Raw genomic sequence first — 18,463 nt, 5'->3', positions numbered from 1 at the left:
AAAGAAAGCAATTCTAATTTATTTTTCACCTTAATTATGAAGTTAATAATTTAACCATAAACCAACGATGTATTACAAATATACTCGGCCAAAAATTAGAGGTCATACTTTGATGTAGTCGTCTTTAATCTCCCACTGTAGTAGAAGCACATTAAAGTTATTTATTAGGTTTTCAGCAGGAAAGGTTGTCCAGCACTACCCAGAACTCCTTTAGAAAGTGTGAAAAAAGAGTAAATGTGCACTTTGATATATCATAGATTGCTTTTCCTTAGCATTAAATGAGGAAATTAAATAATAGTTAATTATGCCTCAAAAGGAATTATAGGTTTGATGGCATTCTGTTTGGATGAAACTTCACCAATAGCTTTACATGAATAAGTCTTCATTTTTGTACAGATAGAAACTTCTATTGAGGATTTTTTTGGGAGTGAAATTTATTATCTCTTAAGAATAGCATTTATCATACTCAGGAACTACGGATCAAGTAAGGGAAGTGGTTTGCTGTTCAACTGGTGCAAAACCTAACATTTTAAGGAAGCAAAGTTTAATGTAACATTAGGAGAAGTGAAAAGCCACTCAATGGCACTTAGTCAAAGCTTTTACCTGGCTGCACTTGTGTGGCTTGTATGAAGAACTGCAAAGCTCTTTCAAAATTCTTTTCATTTTCTAATGCGTGCCCCACATTGTTCCACAGCTTTGCATTGTTCTTATTTACCTAAAAACAATGAAATACATTGAGTCTCAGTTATATAACACTTGATTTTCTTCTTACTACACATAATCATAGAATCAGGAAGCTTGGATCATCTAAGATCATCTAGTCCAACATCTCAAGGTTGGAAAAACATACAGCAAGTTACAAATCAAGCTGCTACGTGTAAACAATAACAACACTGTGTACAGAGCAATTGCATTTAACTTGTTGCTCAACATACATTTACCTTATTAGTCCCTAAAAATCTGCAGAATTTTAAAATTCATTATAGTTGTCACGGAAAAATGAATAGATGGTTGTTGAAATTGTCCTATCATGCCATATGCACATTAGGAAAAATAAAATTTATTTTATGGAAAATTTTTGTAGATTTTGTATTCGAACATATTGTGCTAGCACCCAGATAAAGAGAACACATTCAACTGTTTTAACACATTAAGAAAAAAATATCTTCTGTTTTTTGCACATGAATCACGCTACTTTTAAAGCATTCCCAAAAGCAACTAATTGATTTAGATACTATCAACACAGAAATCAAAGTGGTAGAACAAGCATAATTTCTCTTCACTCTTACCATGCACTGTCAGTTTTTGTGAACATTAACATAAAATTTCATTTATCCTTTTCAATTAAGATACGATACCTTTAAAGCTGACATAAACAATGTGTACTCTGATTCCCAATCCCAGTTTCTGTGCAGTGTTTTCAAGGCATGTGTGAACAGTACCACAGCCAAACAAACCCAAGAAATTTTTCTTAGCATGCTATTAAATATAAAAAACAAAGAATTATTAAAAGCACATAAACAATTCTAATTTATATTAAATGAAGTGTCTTATATGCTAGAAGCCAAATAAAATGAGAAACAAAAAAAATCTAAAATATTACCAATGTTTTCCACGCTATAAAACACTTCTTATTAGAGAGGTCTCCTGTAGAGACCGCTCAACATCCCATAAGCAAATAAAGCTCGAACAAAAAGGAGAAAGATTTAGTATTTTAACAACTTATTTTTTATTATGAATCACAGAATAGTCAATGTTGGAAAAGACCAGTCTATCCAGTCCAACTGTCCACCTACCACCAGTATTTCCCTACTAAACCACGTCCCTTAATACAACATCTAAACATTTCTTGAGTTACTAGGAGCAGAAATCCCACTCTGACCAGACTATCAGCAATGATCATCTAGATTGTTTTTGCTGTTTATTTTCTGAAGTTTAAACATCATTTGGTTTAGCATAAAGTAAATTTTAACAGATGGATCAGATGGATCTAACTGAAAACACACACTAGATACCTACCTAGCCTTCCTCCAGTTAAGAACATCGCTTTATTAACAAGCATTAAAAACCTCATTCTCAAGCAGACATACTTCTGTTATTCATTCACCCTTTCCTACTATTTCTTGGTCTTTGCAAAAGCTGTTCACAGTCCTGTGTACTTCACAAAGGCTTGATAAAAAAAACACAAGACTTCCCCTCACATACAAAATGCCATACATTTGACCAGGACAGTGCTTGGTTGTACTGCTGTTATTTTGTTTTTTAAATAAATTAATATGTAGAACAACAGAATTATGAGAGGTATTTCAACATTTAAGCAAAGCAGTTAGCAAGAACTGATGCATGCAGTACTCCATATCCTCACCAGGCTCATAAGAAAGCTTTTTTCCCCAATCATATCTCTGAAGTAAGGAGCCTTTTCCACATCGGAAGACTTTTTAGAGCACTGACTGCCTATATTTTTGTAGTACGCCACGCTGCTACCTAATTTTCCTCCCTGCCTGTCCTCTCCTGGATCCTTGTTTTCTGTCACATCACTTCTATTTTTTTCACATCATAGTGGGATTGTGATAATACTTTCTCCTCACTCCCACAGGGTATCATGGATTTCTCCTTATCCAGTGCTGTCAGCTTCAGCAGTGCCAATTAACACAAGTTATCCTGCAAGGTCTCACATCTAAAGACAGCAGACAACACAGACTGGGAACTGCTGTCTTTCAGTTGTCCAAGCAAGCAGTAGGATGGCACTGGGATAACAAGGTTAAAGCATGCATGTCAGGGAGAAGCATTCACAGATCAATGTAGAAGACAGCAAAAACTGAAGATACATTTGAAATATGTTTTTGAGCAGAATTTCCAAGTGAGAAATTCTTATCTAAAACATTCTTTAGTTAAACAAATACTGAACAGCTCTGATATTCATTCTTAGAACTTGAAGTCTGAATGTTTTATCAGTAACTAAGATATTTTCATGCACTGCAGACTGATATACATGCAGTACCTAAACTGTAGTCAGTAACCATCTCTAATTGAAGTATAAATCTAATCTAGTCTACAATGTTTTTGCTTAATCCTTAAAAATGATTTCAAAAAGAGTATCACGTTTCTTCACATAAAAGAGATGAGATAACTAGGCAGTCCATTTTGTAGCAATGTGCAGCTTGCATTCTAAAATGTTCAGTGCCAGAAGTATTTAAAACGTATTTTCTTTCAAATTAACCTTCTAAAACCCTCAGAAAAGTAACAACAATGCCTCGTGCTAGGAAGGAATCTCAGTATTTAGTATCAAGACTATTTTTCTTAAGAGGCAAAGGATCAGTGCACTAAGGTGCACTTTCTATGATCCTTAAACTCATCCTGTACTTCTATTAATTTGGTTTATGTAGTAAAATAAAAATACAAAAAATCTTATTTTCCGAAAACTTTTCTTAAAATTTGTCTCACTCTCCAAATCCAACCTTTAACAAATTTTAAACTGACTACTTCCAAATAATTACAAAAATCTCTATTTGGCAAAATGGTCTGACCAACCATGGCAAGCTGCTATCCACTAAAATAAAAACATACTAAAAAAAAAGATTAAAGACCATGAAGCCATGATAATGTCTGCTTAATCAAGTCATGAAAATTTCACAGTAAGCAATATACTTCTATCAAAAGTGCTGATCTTCAGTAAAGGTTTTAAGATTTTGACCTAAAATCTAAAAACTAGGTTGAATAACTGAATTAAATACATTTTCCTGTCATTTTACAAGCTGTACATCACTTTCACTTCACAAATAAGAATGTAGCACCAACTGAAAAGATCATGAAGTTACGAGTTACGATACTATGGAATTCACATAGAACAGCAACAAGTAACTTCTAGTGTACCTTCTTTGTAGCACTACACTCAGAACAGTTAATTTTTAAGTAACAGTACTTAACTGGATGAATAACTTAAGATGTCAAGATTCTGACTGCACATCCAACATGCACATGGACAAACTTATCAAAGGTACCTGCTGATGTAAAGCGTTTTTCCTAATAAACTGTCTAGCAAACAGCTATCCCTTAAAGCAGCACTAAACTCTTCTACAGGGAAAACAGCTAATCTACTGTTCTGAAAGCAACACTGATGATGATGCATGTGTGCTTATAAATTAAAATATCCACTGGTCTCCTAAGTTCCTTCTTGTCATCTGTTCACACGACAGCCAAGCTGTCACTACTCCACATTCAATAATAAAAACTTGACACAGTACAAGAGTTGTAATATAATAACACCACTAAAAGATCTACAGGGAGAGCTAGCAGTCATAAATAGGCTTATCGTTTATTAAGCAAAGAGAGATGAGTTAAACCAGTTATGGATATACCTACCATACCTTTTATTTGATAATTTCTTCCATCCATGTGCTACTAAAATGCAGAATCCCATGCTAGGAACATACAACACTCGTTCCGCTACTACAAATCCAACAGGAAAAAATAGGTTTGATGCAGGAATGAATGGCAGCACTATTAAGCAGAGTGCCTAGAAAGGAAATACAAATGAATTAGTAAGCAAGATTAGGTGGTGACAGACTATACTCATAACCAGATCTGTTTTACAGTGAGACCATTCTGAAAATGAAAACTTGGAACTTGCAAATGACACTCCTCCTTATTTAACAATCAACAAATGTATTTGGTTTTCCATACTACAGAAAAGAGCAGCTGTATGACCAAACACTAAGATGAAATTATCAAGCACAAAACAGGATTTTAATAAGTTACACATACAAAAACATGGCAGTCCTATAATCTTGGACATTATCTTCCATAACAGTAAAAATTTTATACCAGCTTACACAATGTAAAAAAGCACTTATTTTTACAATGAAATTAATTTTTAGTTTCTCTTAAAAATATGAATAATAAAAACCAGAATCAACCGCTGAATTAACATCTATGTTAAAATACCACGCTACAGGCACAAAAAAATATCTAAAATGATAATGAACTCATGAACTTCCTTAACTGTAGCTCTTAGGTTGAGTACAGATAGAAAACCATCTGCTTCAAAGAATGTGGATACAACCTTTTGCTTTAAGTTCTGAGTGACTAAGAGCTTTACAATCTCTGATATCATCAACAGGTTTAAGTAGTTATTTCTAAATACATGGTATCCAAGTTACAAATAACAAAAACAAAAAATCCAAACCCCTACAGAAACTGAGTACTTCTTTGAATAAAATAAGAGGAATTTTCTAGAAATCTGTAATTTGCAAATTTGTACAAAAGAAAATCAACAAAAAGCATCTTCCAAGCATACTTCAGCAAAAAAAGTGCTGCTGTTTTGCAGACTTTTTAAATGCAAACCATTCAGAATGCAGTATACTTTACAATCTATAAGACTTGTACGTTTGTTTAAATGAATTAACTCATTTTAAAACACTGATTTGAAGAAGTCATCTCTTAAGATTTTAAGAAGTTAGTTTTCCCATTATTGCTATTTTTTTTTTTAATGCAGTAAGGACATTGATCTCAAAGCCCCAAGGATAACAAGTGTACAGCAGAACAGTGGAATCCACTGTTTTCCAGTGGGAAGGATTCTGCAGCTCACACAGCAAGTGCCTGGTAGCATTGAGTGCTTACAATCTAGACACGTAATAAAAAGAATTGTCCCTAAGTAACAAAGGTCTAATTTTTCTGATAGCAACACATCAAACAATGTTTTACTGAAATTCTCTTTCAGTCCCTTTGTCTCTCCTTAGTATACTGTCCTTCAAATACGATTTGGCTCAAAGCTTCAGTAGATAAAAATGTCTTCTTTTCATTTACTCTCTTTATCAGTCTTTCAGCAGGTGCAGATGTTCAGTTCAGTAAAAAAAAGTCCCAGTCAAGGCAACTGAAAAACCCAGAAGAGAAAGAAACATTTAGAGTATGCAGAAAGCACAAAGCAAATGACAAAACTCTGAAATATGACCATAAACTATGATGAATAAGTGAACTGCCAGATTATTGCTCACAAGGAAATATTTCAAAGACTTAAATGTAAGCACAGAATCAAGTATCAAAGAATTTAGAAGTACTGATGTCTTGGTTGTTACATCACTTAAAAGTTCTAAGACTTTCTCTGAGAAGCCTAAAGATGCTCTCTCTGCTCCTGGCATTCGCACAGTAGAAAGCCAACAAGTTTTTTGATTGAGTACAGTCTAAACATAAGAGAGAGATGAGGAAGGATAATAATAAAGCATCTTTATTAGGAACACTTAGCACTTATCAAGAGATAAGCTTTTATTAAAATTTTGGTAGCTAACAAAGGCAAGTGTATACCCAAAATACTTCACATCAAAAATAAAAGCCATGATCACACCTTGATTCAGGAACCTAGTGAGAAGACACCAAAGTAATTCTAGATCTGTGCTATTTTTAGTACTAAATATTTTCAGTACTTATACTGCAACTTATTTTAAAAGGTCAATCACTCTGACAGTAAGTTGTCTGACAAACAGCAAGTATAAAATACTTTAGTTGCTTAAGAGAATTTTGTTTCTATTCATGTCCTTCATTAATGTCAAAATAATTGATTATTTCAAACAGCATAATTACATTAACATGCCAAAGCACGAGTTCTGATTTGTTATATACAATTCCATTTTTTGTTAGTTTAATATTATCAGTTGAAAAAATAAATTAGCTACTCCAAAGAACCAATTTATCTGTTTAGAGCTCTCACAGTTCTGTTATTTTGAAAAGGCAATTTTAGGACTTACTGCAAAAATAAAAACATGACAAAGTAAAAGAGAATGCACCAACTTACCAAAGTTATTCTTTGTGGAGATGACTGGTTTTAAATAGATTATGGCTGAAAATGGGTCCTTCAACTTCCACATCTCTTGTTACTTCATCCTGTGAGAATACTTGTAAGGAACTGTGGGATGTCCACTGTCACTTGCGGAAGTAGGAGGAGGAATCCATTCTTCTGTCTTGTGTTACAAGAAGTACGACATCCACATCCATATCCAGCAAATACAGAAAGACATACTAAAACATGCTTGAAGTCTCCTTTCTGTCTTGTGTTTTGGATCTGTCTTGTATTTTGGATCTGTCTTCTTTGCATTTTATTTGCAAACTGTATGGGAACTGCTGAATTATGGCCTGAACCTCTGATTGAACACCTGTGGCGAGCAACGAGTCAGCCCTAGGAGCACAGGTTAAGGCAATTCACCTGTGCTGCCAGAAGGGGTGGAGCCTGGCTCCACCTCTCCTAGACCCCTTTAAGAGCTGACCACCAGTACGGAAGGATCTCTTTTGGAGATTGCTCCTGTTGGAGTCTTCTCAGTAAGCCCAGGACAAGAGTAAGCTTTCCATCCATTCTTCTTTAGCTTGGTAACCTGTTTAGCCTAACTTTCTTGTATATATCTAAATTATAACATCTGTATATTCATTGATTATACACAAAATAAAAATAAACACCTCTATTTTTCCAGGAGGCTTGAAGTTGTACTGTTTTCAATCTCATAAGCGAAAGTCACTTGCGAATCTACCTTAGGCTTCAGTATCAGACCTGAAGGTCACATGAGGCTAATGGAACAGCCAAAACATGCTAGAGACTGGTAAAGTTCTTTACAAAGCCCTTTATAACTCCATTGGAATGAGACTCATTAAGAGTTCAAAATAAACAGTATGAACAATCACACTTCAATTGTGACTTGTTGAAAGCACCTTTATGTTAGGAGGAATCCATGCAGACAACACACCATGCAGAACTTACACCTGTCAGGGCAGTAATTTATTTTGGCTAGCAGAAAGTCAAGTTTGTATTGGAAGAACTGAGAATTGAGTGTGGAAAAATGCTTTCTAAAAACAAACAAAAACCAGAAAAACAACAACAACAAAAAGCCCAACCAGTATTCTAACATGGTTATCTGGAAAACTGCTATAAACTGTGTTAGATTCAATTTCTTCATTTCAAAGATGGTATTACAAACTCTCTAATATGTAAAACAGACGATCCATAGTGAAGAAACCTTGTAACAGAATATCCTGTCCACATCAGGATATTAATGGTTAATTGTAAGACAATATGGCTTTCACCTTACAGTGTTGCTCAAAGTTATAAAAACTAATTTTTAATATTTTATATCTCAATTCCTAAGAAATTAGCTTTAAGGCACTTAGATATTCCGGAGAAAATCAACATAATGCAGAAGATTATATACACAACACACACTTATATATGAAAGGAAAAGAACTTCTGTTAAATGGTGATTGTACTATCTTAAGCCTTACTGTAGTTCACAGGCTTTACTTAAAGATCTCAGAAGACCTTTCCTGTAAAAAAAAAAAACACTTGGAATTTTAAGTAATAAATAAGCATCCTCTAACAAAAACAAACTAACTTACAACAATTTATGCTGAAAACACCATTAACCCTTTTCTCTTCTGATCTTTAAAAAACAGGAAGGAAAAAGCAGTGAAATAAAGAGTCTAAGTTCAAGAGCAGTCTTCTATAAAAGGGTGTTCTACTTCCCATACTGTTATCAGTGCACTGGATTAATTTTTTTTCAGTTTATGTAAATATGAAAGTTAAACTACTTACTTATATTTAGATGCTGAAAAACGATACCATCTTGAAAACAATTTAGTTACTTAAATATAAACTGTCCAACAGCATTAAATTGTAATTATCTGGGCATGCCATTTTACACATTTATTACATAAATAAGATAATGTTTTTTACTTCACAAGCTGTTTCGAAAGTCAGAATTACAAGCATCATCGGCTACTGATTGTTCTTACCAATTTTCTAGTGAAACAATTTGCCTCACTCCAATGACGAAACAAACAAAAAAATTACATTAGAACTGTGTTAGGTCATGACATGAATTGAAGTTCGTCTGAAGTCTGCTCATTAGCAGAGAAATTCTTAGTGTTTAATTGTGCATAAATATTCCCACTGATTTGAAACTTCTGTTGGCTAGTTACATATTAAAAAAAAAAGCACATTACTAAGGCAAGCTTAGATTATGCCTGCAGATCTGTTGCAAACATAATTGCATCACTGACTTAATAAGGAACATGCTATCAGCTAATCACTCATCTTATGAGATTCTGCAGTAGCAGCAACCAAAACCTTTACTTCTTAGATGAAAAATATTTTTCATTTGATCCATTTCTTCCAAAACACTCCTTCCTGAGAATCCATTTCAATTCCAACGTCATATATTACCAAAAAAAATGGAAGTGATTTTTTTAGGTTGACAAATCTAGTTTTCATTTAGAAAACAGAAAAGACTAAAAAGGAGTGCTTTTATTAATGCTAAAAACTCCAGTTTTCTAGCCAACTTCTGAATATTTCAAAACAGCCATAATACAGTTGGCAAATAAATAATACCCATATTTATTCTTGTTTATTTTCCCCCATCTCATCCCTGACACATGCTTAATTACAATTCAAAGGGTTTACTGCTACAACAATTTTTCTCTTTTCTTACATGTTCACTCTAGTCCAGAAGAAGATACATCATAGTGTCACCAAAGATTAGGTAGGTGATGAAACATCCTAAGCCAGTTACATTCAGGGAGAAGAAGGATAAAAAAAAATGAATGCATCAATCATACCATCAGTACAGTCTTGGAGGAATCCCCAGGATATCGGAGACTGAAGACAATCAAAGATCCCAGAAAGCAAAAGAATGTAAGGGTGGCAACATTTCTGACATCTAACAAAGACTCCACAAGTGGGATAGTTCCCATTGTCCAGTCACAGCATAATTCTGAGGGGTTGAGAAGAAGCCAAGCATTTACAGGGAGGAGGTAGTTGAAAGTCAGCTGCCTTGCTGGAGATGGACTTACAGCAGCTGGGTTATCAAACCTAACGATAAATAAGAGAACAATGAGCTTTTAATGAAAGCAAATAATGATTGATTTTAAAGACCAGAAGCAAGCAACTCTAGATCACAGCTAGAACTGCCAATTACAGTTACATACTTAGGTCACTTTGAAAGTAATGTCTCCTATTTATTTCTGTGGAAACTACAACAGATACAAATAGCACAGTAACACTGTTTGACAGAGACAATTCTCAGCCACAGAACACAGTTTTTTTCAAAATCATCACCACCATCAGATTTGCACGGATGAGCTGATCAAGACATTCTTCATTTTGTGGTGTGACAGTTGTGCATGGACATCTGGAAGTGGCTTGTCTTTCACACTTGTCACCACTGCCTCACTGTGCTCACATCCACTGTCTGATCTCCATAAATACTCAGCAAGTGCCAATGGGTACCATTTTTTCTGCATGGAGGAATTCAATGACACCTTTGCATTTATGAACTTCCGTGTCAGATGCCATTTTGTCACACTTCCCCTCTGCTGCCATCTGTCACATGGCAAGAAAACAGCAAAATATTGGCGGGAAGATTCAGCGTCTACTGCCATACTACCAACATTTGCCTCTGATATTGTGAGCCAACATAATAAAGTAGAAGGTATTAGTTTCAGAGCAGCCTTTGCACAATAGTTCTTGCACTAATCTTCCTGCATTTGTAAGGTGTGTACCCTGGAGACTCATGCATGATGTTGCATCTTAGCACTGCAGGAGAGAGCCTTCTCTGAAACACTTTAAGAACTGGGAATGTTTAGGATATAACCATTCTGTTTTAACAAACTGAATGATTGCTTAAGGAAATAAACATTTGTTTGTTGATTGATTGTTTCAACGAACAGTGATTTACAGCCCTCTTTCTGAGAGTTGCTCCATTTATCATTCTAAAAGTTTTTGAAAGTTCTTTCAAGGAAAAACATTACACTTTTATATTATTTCACATTTTCACAGTAAATTACAGTTTTTCTGTTCTACCAGTATTCATATACATTTATCCTAGATTCTGTATCTGAAGATACACGTTTTCTCCATAGTTCACATCTAAAACAAAACAATTAATCATATGTAGACAAGGAAATACTTGTTAAGAGTTCTAAAGTACTCAGAAAAGGTTCAGACACAAAGTCAAAAAAGAAAAAAATCCATAATGAAACTTAATTTCTATATCATTAGAGAGAATTAGCAACCAAAAGTTTTTTTGAAAATAACATCTTTTTAGACACTTCAGGTAATGCATCTTTGACCATTTTATTCAGATATCATTAAGTTACATCTTATGTATCAGTACCCATAAACAAGACACTTTCCATTACCTTGTAAACACTGGAAGTTGAGACTGGATAACCTGGACTCTGACAACAACAAGAAGCAGTGTACTAAACATTAGGACTATGAGCTTCAACAGTGTTTGGAGCATGGAGAAAGGAATACTGCCCTTTCCTCGAAGAATCTGAACAGCTGTATCCCACAGAACTGGCAAGGTATACTGCAAAGGAAAAGGTGTTTTTAATCAGTGTATTCATTAACTTAGCTAAATAAAAAATATTTCATCTTTTTTGACTTGTTCTTCTGTAAAAGCATGCTCCAAATACTTAATTCATGTTTGTATGTGTTTCACATGCCCCATTCCCTAAGTGCACCATTCTAATAAAAACAATCCTACCTAGATATTATTGCTAACACTATCATAGCAGAACTCACATTCTGTTAGTACTGCATTTTGTACTGACAGATGAAAAAATATGTTCCATCCTCAAGCAGAGAATTCATTAAACAAAGCATGACCATGAAATAAATTTTACTAATTTTTTTTTTTTAATTATTAGCCCCTTTGAAAATTTGTCCCATGAACAAAATATCCAGGTACAGTAGAAATTCCTCATTTCTGATTAGCCATGGCTTTCAATTTTACTCCTCTACTCCAGTAACCTACCTGTCTCTTATTCTTAAGTGTTACAATCTTGCACATTATGTAACCTGATTTCTTCCCAGTGCACCAACTTCTTTGCCTGTGCCTTCATGTCTTATGGCTTCACGTACACTGGCTAACTGAAGTACAGACATTGCTAGGTTCACACTACACTTATGCTCTCATCAGAAGTCCCTGTTTACATTTTATCTGTTCTACTCAACTGACTTGTTAAAAATTTTAAAAAAATCAGATTTAGATAAAAAGTTTCTATGAAAAGCAGAGGCTTAAAAAGTATGGACGTATACAGATCATTCCTTTAGAAATCCAGTTTGAAAATGACATGCTTATTCATTTGACACATAAAGCCAAATAGTTGCAAACACTGATTTCTTCAAGCACAAAAATGTGTAATTTTAGCCTTGAGCATGCTAAGGTAGACAATCTTTCAGCTTTTACATAATAACAATTCATAATTCAAATAATTAAGGAATAGTACATTTAAAATATTTTCTTACACTATTTATATATATTTTTAACTGCTTATGAGTTGACTGTTAAAAAGCCAGTAATTCTTTCACTAAAAGAAAAACGTTTCTCTAAAGAAAAGTTCACGTATGGACTTAGCAATGCTCAGCATGAAGCCTTTTAGTTTAGAAACTCAAGTCATTCTTAAAGCAACAAATTTTATTAAAGTAATACTGACTCAAATTAGACTACTCCAAAACATGTGGTTATTCATAAGAAATTCATGAAGTGCATCTTCAGAATGTATGTTCTCTACTTTAAATCCTTTAGTTAAAAGATTTAAAAATCAAATCTCCATCTTTATGCACCTCAATACTTTAATCAAGACTGTTACATACAGGTCTTTGCAAGCCTTAATAAACTAAAACATGACATTTTCATAAGGACATGGGATTCCTTCCTCAAGTAATTCGGTAATATATATGTTTGCTATGTAAAAGACAACTTAGAAGACATATGAATCCCTGTCCATGATGAATGTATTTTAAACATCAATTAAGTCAAAAAGAACATCTGAAGATTTTAATGGAACTATAGAATTAGCTTGAGCTGACAAAATCGGTAATGAAATATTATGCTTCTAAATGTTTAATATCTTTTTACAGAATTTTTACAGAAGAATTTGAATTTCAACTGCATCTTACCCCTTGAGCAATAAATACTTCATAGACACAGCATATCCCCACCACTGTAATTCCTTGTTCTTTACACAGTGTTGCAACAGCTACTAGAAACACAGTCAATGCAATGGGAGTCCACACTGCAAATCAAGAAGACACTGTTGATACCGTTTCATATTACAACAAAAAACTTAGTAAGTTAACTTGAGAGATGAAGACTAATTCTTTATGTTTGAACGTGCTCTATAAATTTACCCAACGTGTCAGTTGTTACTCAAGGCAACATTCCCAGTCTTATTCTACAGAAAATTATTTACAAGTTACCAGCTTTAAAACTGCCTCCCTTAAACTGAAAGAACTAATTTAAAGGCAAAGGTTGGATCTTTTGATAAGAAAGAAAAAAACCCCAATCTTTCCTAACTCAGCAGCATAACTTTTCAAATGTATGTTTTAAAGGCAGTCATAAATTTTCACAAGGTCAAACTGACTTGGAAAAGAGATAAGCCTCCTACATCTCTACTGAAACTCTGCAGCTTACTTGGGACCTACTGAAGCATCTCAAAATACTTCCACCTGCATTCAATGGAGTTAGTACAAGAATCTCTGTCATTAGACAACTCAAGGTTTAACAAAACATTTTAAAAAATGCTTTAGTCTTGAAGAAAATAAAAAGCAATTTGCGACTGGAAGTACTGCTACAGGGAATTATGGGGTTGATGGCTTTTGGGACATTCTTTGATACTTGCTGAATAACCAGCATATGTACATTGCCACTTTAAGAGCTCTTTATCACTAATACAGAAATTTACACATATTTGGAGGTCATTTACCTATGGTATTATCTGGTCCTTTAGATTTAGTATATGATAAAAATGCAGCTAGAAAAAAGATAGATGATAAAAGCTCTGCTCTGCCCACAACTCCAGTTACCTAAAAGAGAAAGAAGAAAAAAAAGTTCTAGTCAGCTTCTAGTATTAGACTAGTGCATGCCAATATGTTATTGGGATAAGAATAAACACAATCTGTAAACTAGAAGAAAAGTTTAATAAGAGCAAGACTCCTTTCAGTTCAATCACTGCTGAACACAATCACTACGATATGGGCATCTGTCAGAGACCTGATGTACCACTGCTTACAAGTACCACCATAAATGAGATAATTGAGAAATGCTATATTGTCTTATCTTCAATAATACCAGCTACAAGTAGCACTTGAGGCAGAATTTGAGTAGAATAATGACTTTATTTGAAGTAATACTTCAAATAAACTGGCTTTCATCAACAAAAATTGGAAGAAAGATCTTGTCACATTCACTTACATACACACCCTGCAAACAGTGGCATATAGAAACTACAATTGTTATTTTTATCCATGTCTTTTTAAACTGACTAAATAGAATCTAAAAGAAGCACTCACCTACCTGATGCTATGGCAGCTCTAATCCGAGCAGTCAAAAGTTATCTATACACTGATGTCAAACTGAGTAGTGAAGCTAAAGAATGGCTCAGGCTTTACTATAGGTTTGACAATTTTCTGAATGACAATTTTGCTGGCAATATTAACATTACAAGTACTGCCCTCTCTCGGTAGTTGGATGTAGAGAAAAGGATTCTACGAAAATGTGGAGAAGCACTACTGTAGTAGCCACTGTTCTAACCATAGTATCATTTAGGACTGCCTAAATGATAATGTGTCTGATTACTCTTGGGTTCTTTTTGAGCAAACGAGTTGAAAGCAGCATACTATACCAAGGTAGACAGTCAAATTTGGCTACAAAAACCTCATAGCTCATCATGTAATTATGATGATGCTCAAATGTGACTCTCAGCCATCCAGATTGTGCTAGAAATTTTTATAGCTAGGTACATTCCTGGTCAAGCATGATTGATCCAGCACAGCATTAAAGAGAAAGTAATTCAATACCCAAGGTCATGGTGTTAAAAAAAAAAAAAACATTCAAAACTGACTTTGAAATCACTCTCTGTTGCTTCCGTTGGCAGTACAGTTCACTAAGTTTAAATTTACCAAAGGACTCACTGAAACATGCACAGTCACAAAGCATATTACAAAACTGATATGGCATTAGTAATTGTGTCAACATTTTGGGCAGTACAAAGGTACTTGTTTCAAAACTGTTTGGTCTCAGAAGTTTCAAAGACTCCTGGTCTGCACCTCAAAATTGTCCAGCATGAAGTAGAATTTAGATCTGTTGAAAGAGATCATAAGTAAAGCAAGTGTGCTGGTGTGTCTCCACAATCCTGAGCCAACAAAAGAGAGACTATTTCTGGATACAAAGGTGACTTATGAAGAGAAGCATTTACAAGGTTACTTGACATCCCTTGAGCTCAATGGGTGGTCATCAAAATGCTTCTGGCCTGAACTAGGCAAGCTAGGTAGAATATCTGAACTGGAACTTCAGAGACAAGTACAAGTGAGACGGATGACATTTTTTAATCATTTTTCCTCAAAAAATGATATATTACCTTCCCAACAGCCCATTTTTTTCTCTCAAGTCAAGCAGAATTTTTTTCCCCTCTATTTCTGCTGTTCCATTAGATTTTCCAAGACAAATCCCTTTGTTAACAGACAGGTAAATGTTTGACATTTGCATGTATTACATCTCCTATTTCAAACTCTTTTGCAAAACAGTAAGACTAAATTGAAGGAATTAATTTCAGATACATTTCAAATATCCAATAAACAAGAAGTACCACCAAATGATATTGAAAACTAGGAATGCAACCTTTCTAGAGTTCTTATTAAAGTCTGAGTAAGTCACTAGACACCCAAGTCTAAGATTCTAAAATACAGTCAGTTATTACCTCATTTCCTTATGCACAAACTACAACTTTCAAATACAAGAATCTTTTCTTAGTTGCACGTAACATGGCATTCTCCATGCAAACACAAGAAAGAATAAAATATACTATGTCTCAAAATCAGAAGGCTTAAATTTAAATGTGGGAGGAAGAAATTATTTTTCTGTTGAGTACCTACATACAACAGCAGTGGAATCTCAAGAGTATATAAAGGTTTTAAGTACAGCACAAAGTTCTAGTAATTGTGTAGTCTTAAAGTGCCCTCATGTGGCTAATATCAAATACTGCACACATTACTACATTATTTTGCTTCAACCGCACTTTTTGGCTTCGTAATATATTGCCTTAAAGAATAAGCTTGCATGGTTTCACAGGCTTTATGCAACTCTTTGGTAATTCTACTGCAAGGTATTAAAAGCAGTTAACTGTGTTACTGTTATCTCAAAAAGAATCTGACAGTTCAAGCAAAATAAACAAATGGATTCACAGAATCATAAAATGAAAGAAGTGAAAAATGTATTACTCAAACACAAATCAGTAATCTAAGTCACTAGCAACTTGCTAATACTCCTATAAAGATGCTATCACATTTACTATAAATAAGCAAAGCCAAACTTTGAAACTTCAGCATGTTTTTTTTCAAAGAAACAGAAAAGCAAGCAGAACTAATACATCATCTAACCCTTGCTTTCCCCAATAATTTATTTTTTTAGAAATTTAACTTTTGCAATTTTAAACATGCCTTTATTTTCTTATAGAAAGGACATAACAATAGCTCAGATAGCAGCCAATTATAAACACCGCGAACTTATTTTCTGTAAAGATTTGCTCGAAATACATAGATATAGTCTTCTGAATTTCTACAGAGAGAGATTTCTGACTTAACAAAAAACAAAGATTAGAACTCTGGACGAACACGTCCAAAAATAGGAACTTCTGTTCAAAAATGGCAAGCTGTGTACAACAGGGCCAAGAAAAGACCTCTACATTACTTCAATGTTGTAAAAGTTATAGGATTATTATCTTTATGAGATTTCACTCCTCACCAAGAAGGAAAGCCACAAAGGACAAGGTTTCTTCCCTGTGCTCTAGAGAAATTCATTCAAGAATTATGGGCTGTCCAATCTGGAACCCAAAATGGTATCTGCTACTTTGAATGGTGATGGGTACGGTGGTGATGGGTGAACAGTTGGACTCGATAATCTTAGATGTCATTTCCAACCCTAATGATTCTACGCTTCTAATATTTACCATTTTCTGAAAATTATGTAGCAATATAAGAGAAAAAAGAGTTTTTGAATAGGCTTTGCAACGAATGTGAAGTGAAATCTAGGTGAGTCAACCTACATGATATGGAAGGTACAACAGAAAATTCTATGTATCTGCTTTATCACAGTTTGTCCTGGAAACTTGATTAATCACACGAAGTTTTACTTCAAAATATTGTTAGAAGACTAGTTAAACATCAAATAGCATAGAATCAGGCAGTTAACATAAATACTGCTTTCCACTGCAGAGAAACACTCCTATAGAATCAATGGAAAGGTAAGTAAGAGGCATATGTATTTCTTCATTCTGATGTTGGTTCAAACAAAGATACTAAGCTAAATGTAGTATAGCAGTAACAACTCTAGCAAGAATCTTACTAGCAGGATATACTGGTATAAAAAAAGGTAGACAGAACAGGTTCTGTGATTAGCTATAAGTAATGGCTTAGCAAATGAACTGAATTCATGAAAATGAATTGAGAGGTACTGATAGTACTTGTAAAACACTAGATGAAACATCACAAAACACAAATATTATGCAAGCTAAAGCAGTCATCATCATAAAAGGAAATGGTCACAGAAAAGTCTCAAATTATTTAATAGCTAAATTAATGTTTCTTTACTTATTTCTCATTAGTTGCATGGAATGTCAAACAACTCAGAGCATTAAAGTTGGTCATCTCCATCACAATTCACAAATAGCAGAGTAAACAGTGCATAGAAAGAAAAAAAAAAATCGCACATCTTTTAGATTTACTGTTTATAACCATTTACACAAAATACAACATCTAAGCTTAAAAAATGCAGTTTGAACAAACCAAGCACATAACAGGTTTACCTACCGCTTCAGTATGTATTGGGTGCACTGCAAAGAGCAGTGATGCAACTATGCTGCTCTGGTTGTCCAGGAAAAGCTTACAGACCTTGAGGAAGACTACACAAACCACTCCATGAAAGATGATATTTAGGAAGTGGTAAGAAACTGCATTTAACTCGCTGAACAAGTAGTTTAAGCGAAATGTGAGAACTGTGAGGGGTCGGTAAGATTTATGACTCCGCTCCTGAAAGGAAATAAAAAAATGAGTCACAACCGTCTTACAACAATGGATTTATTCCAAAATATCTTTTTAAAAATCTGTGCCTTCAAGATTTCCCCCTACTATTCTGACATCTACCTTAAAAATAAAGACATGAAAATTAGTAATACTAACAATGAAGTATAGTGAATGAAATGAAAACTAAATTGAAAATACAGCTGTCAAAACAGAGAAGTTAACTCTAATTATTTTTTCCATCTTCCCCACAATTTCAATGTATTATTCAGGTACTTTGATCAATCTCGCATTTTGTATTTTAGAAAATAAAAATTCTGGTGCACTCAGATAAATGTATTACTTACATATTCTTAACATGTGTACCAGTCAATGTGCACATATGAAAAGTGAAGTTGCACATAAATA

The 18,463-nt window shown here is 34.1% G+C and overlaps 1 protein-coding gene across 5 annotated transcripts in view; it reads right to left on the bottom strand.

Annotated features, from left to right (window-relative positions):
- Nucleotides 1-18,463, bottom strand: part of TMTC3 (transmembrane O-mannosyltransferase targeting cadherins 3) — a 37,896-nt gene that overhangs the window by 6,313 nt on the left and 13,120 nt on the right. For all 5 annotated transcript variants that reach the window (XM_010708869.3, XM_010708885.2, XM_019613645.1 and 2 more), the window contains 8 exons: nt 17,846-18,064; nt 13,747-13,846; nt 12,941-13,056; nt 11,173-11,345; nt 9,592-9,844; nt 4,368-4,516; nt 1,359-1,479; nt 604-715 (listed from right to left, as the gene is read on the bottom strand). In XM_010708869.3, coding sequence (XP_010707171.1) covers nt 604-715; nt 1,359-1,479; nt 4,368-4,516; nt 9,592-9,844; nt 11,173-11,345; nt 12,941-13,056; nt 13,747-13,846; nt 17,846-18,064 — 1,243 coding nt within the window. The remainder of the gene's footprint in view (nt 1-603; nt 716-1,358; nt 1,480-4,367; nt 4,517-9,591; nt 9,845-11,172; nt 11,346-12,940; nt 13,057-13,746; nt 13,847-17,845; nt 18,065-18,463) is intronic.

The sequence above is a fragment of the Meleagris gallopavo genome, chromosome 1 (genome assembly GCF_000146605.3).
Source record: "Meleagris gallopavo isolate NT-WF06-2002-E0010 breed Aviagen turkey brand Nicholas breeding stock chromosome 1, Turkey_5.1, whole genome shotgun sequence".
NCBI lineage: Eukaryota > Metazoa > Chordata > Aves > Galliformes > Phasianidae > Meleagris > Meleagris gallopavo.
This window is presented reverse-complemented; position numbering and strand designations above follow the sequence as displayed.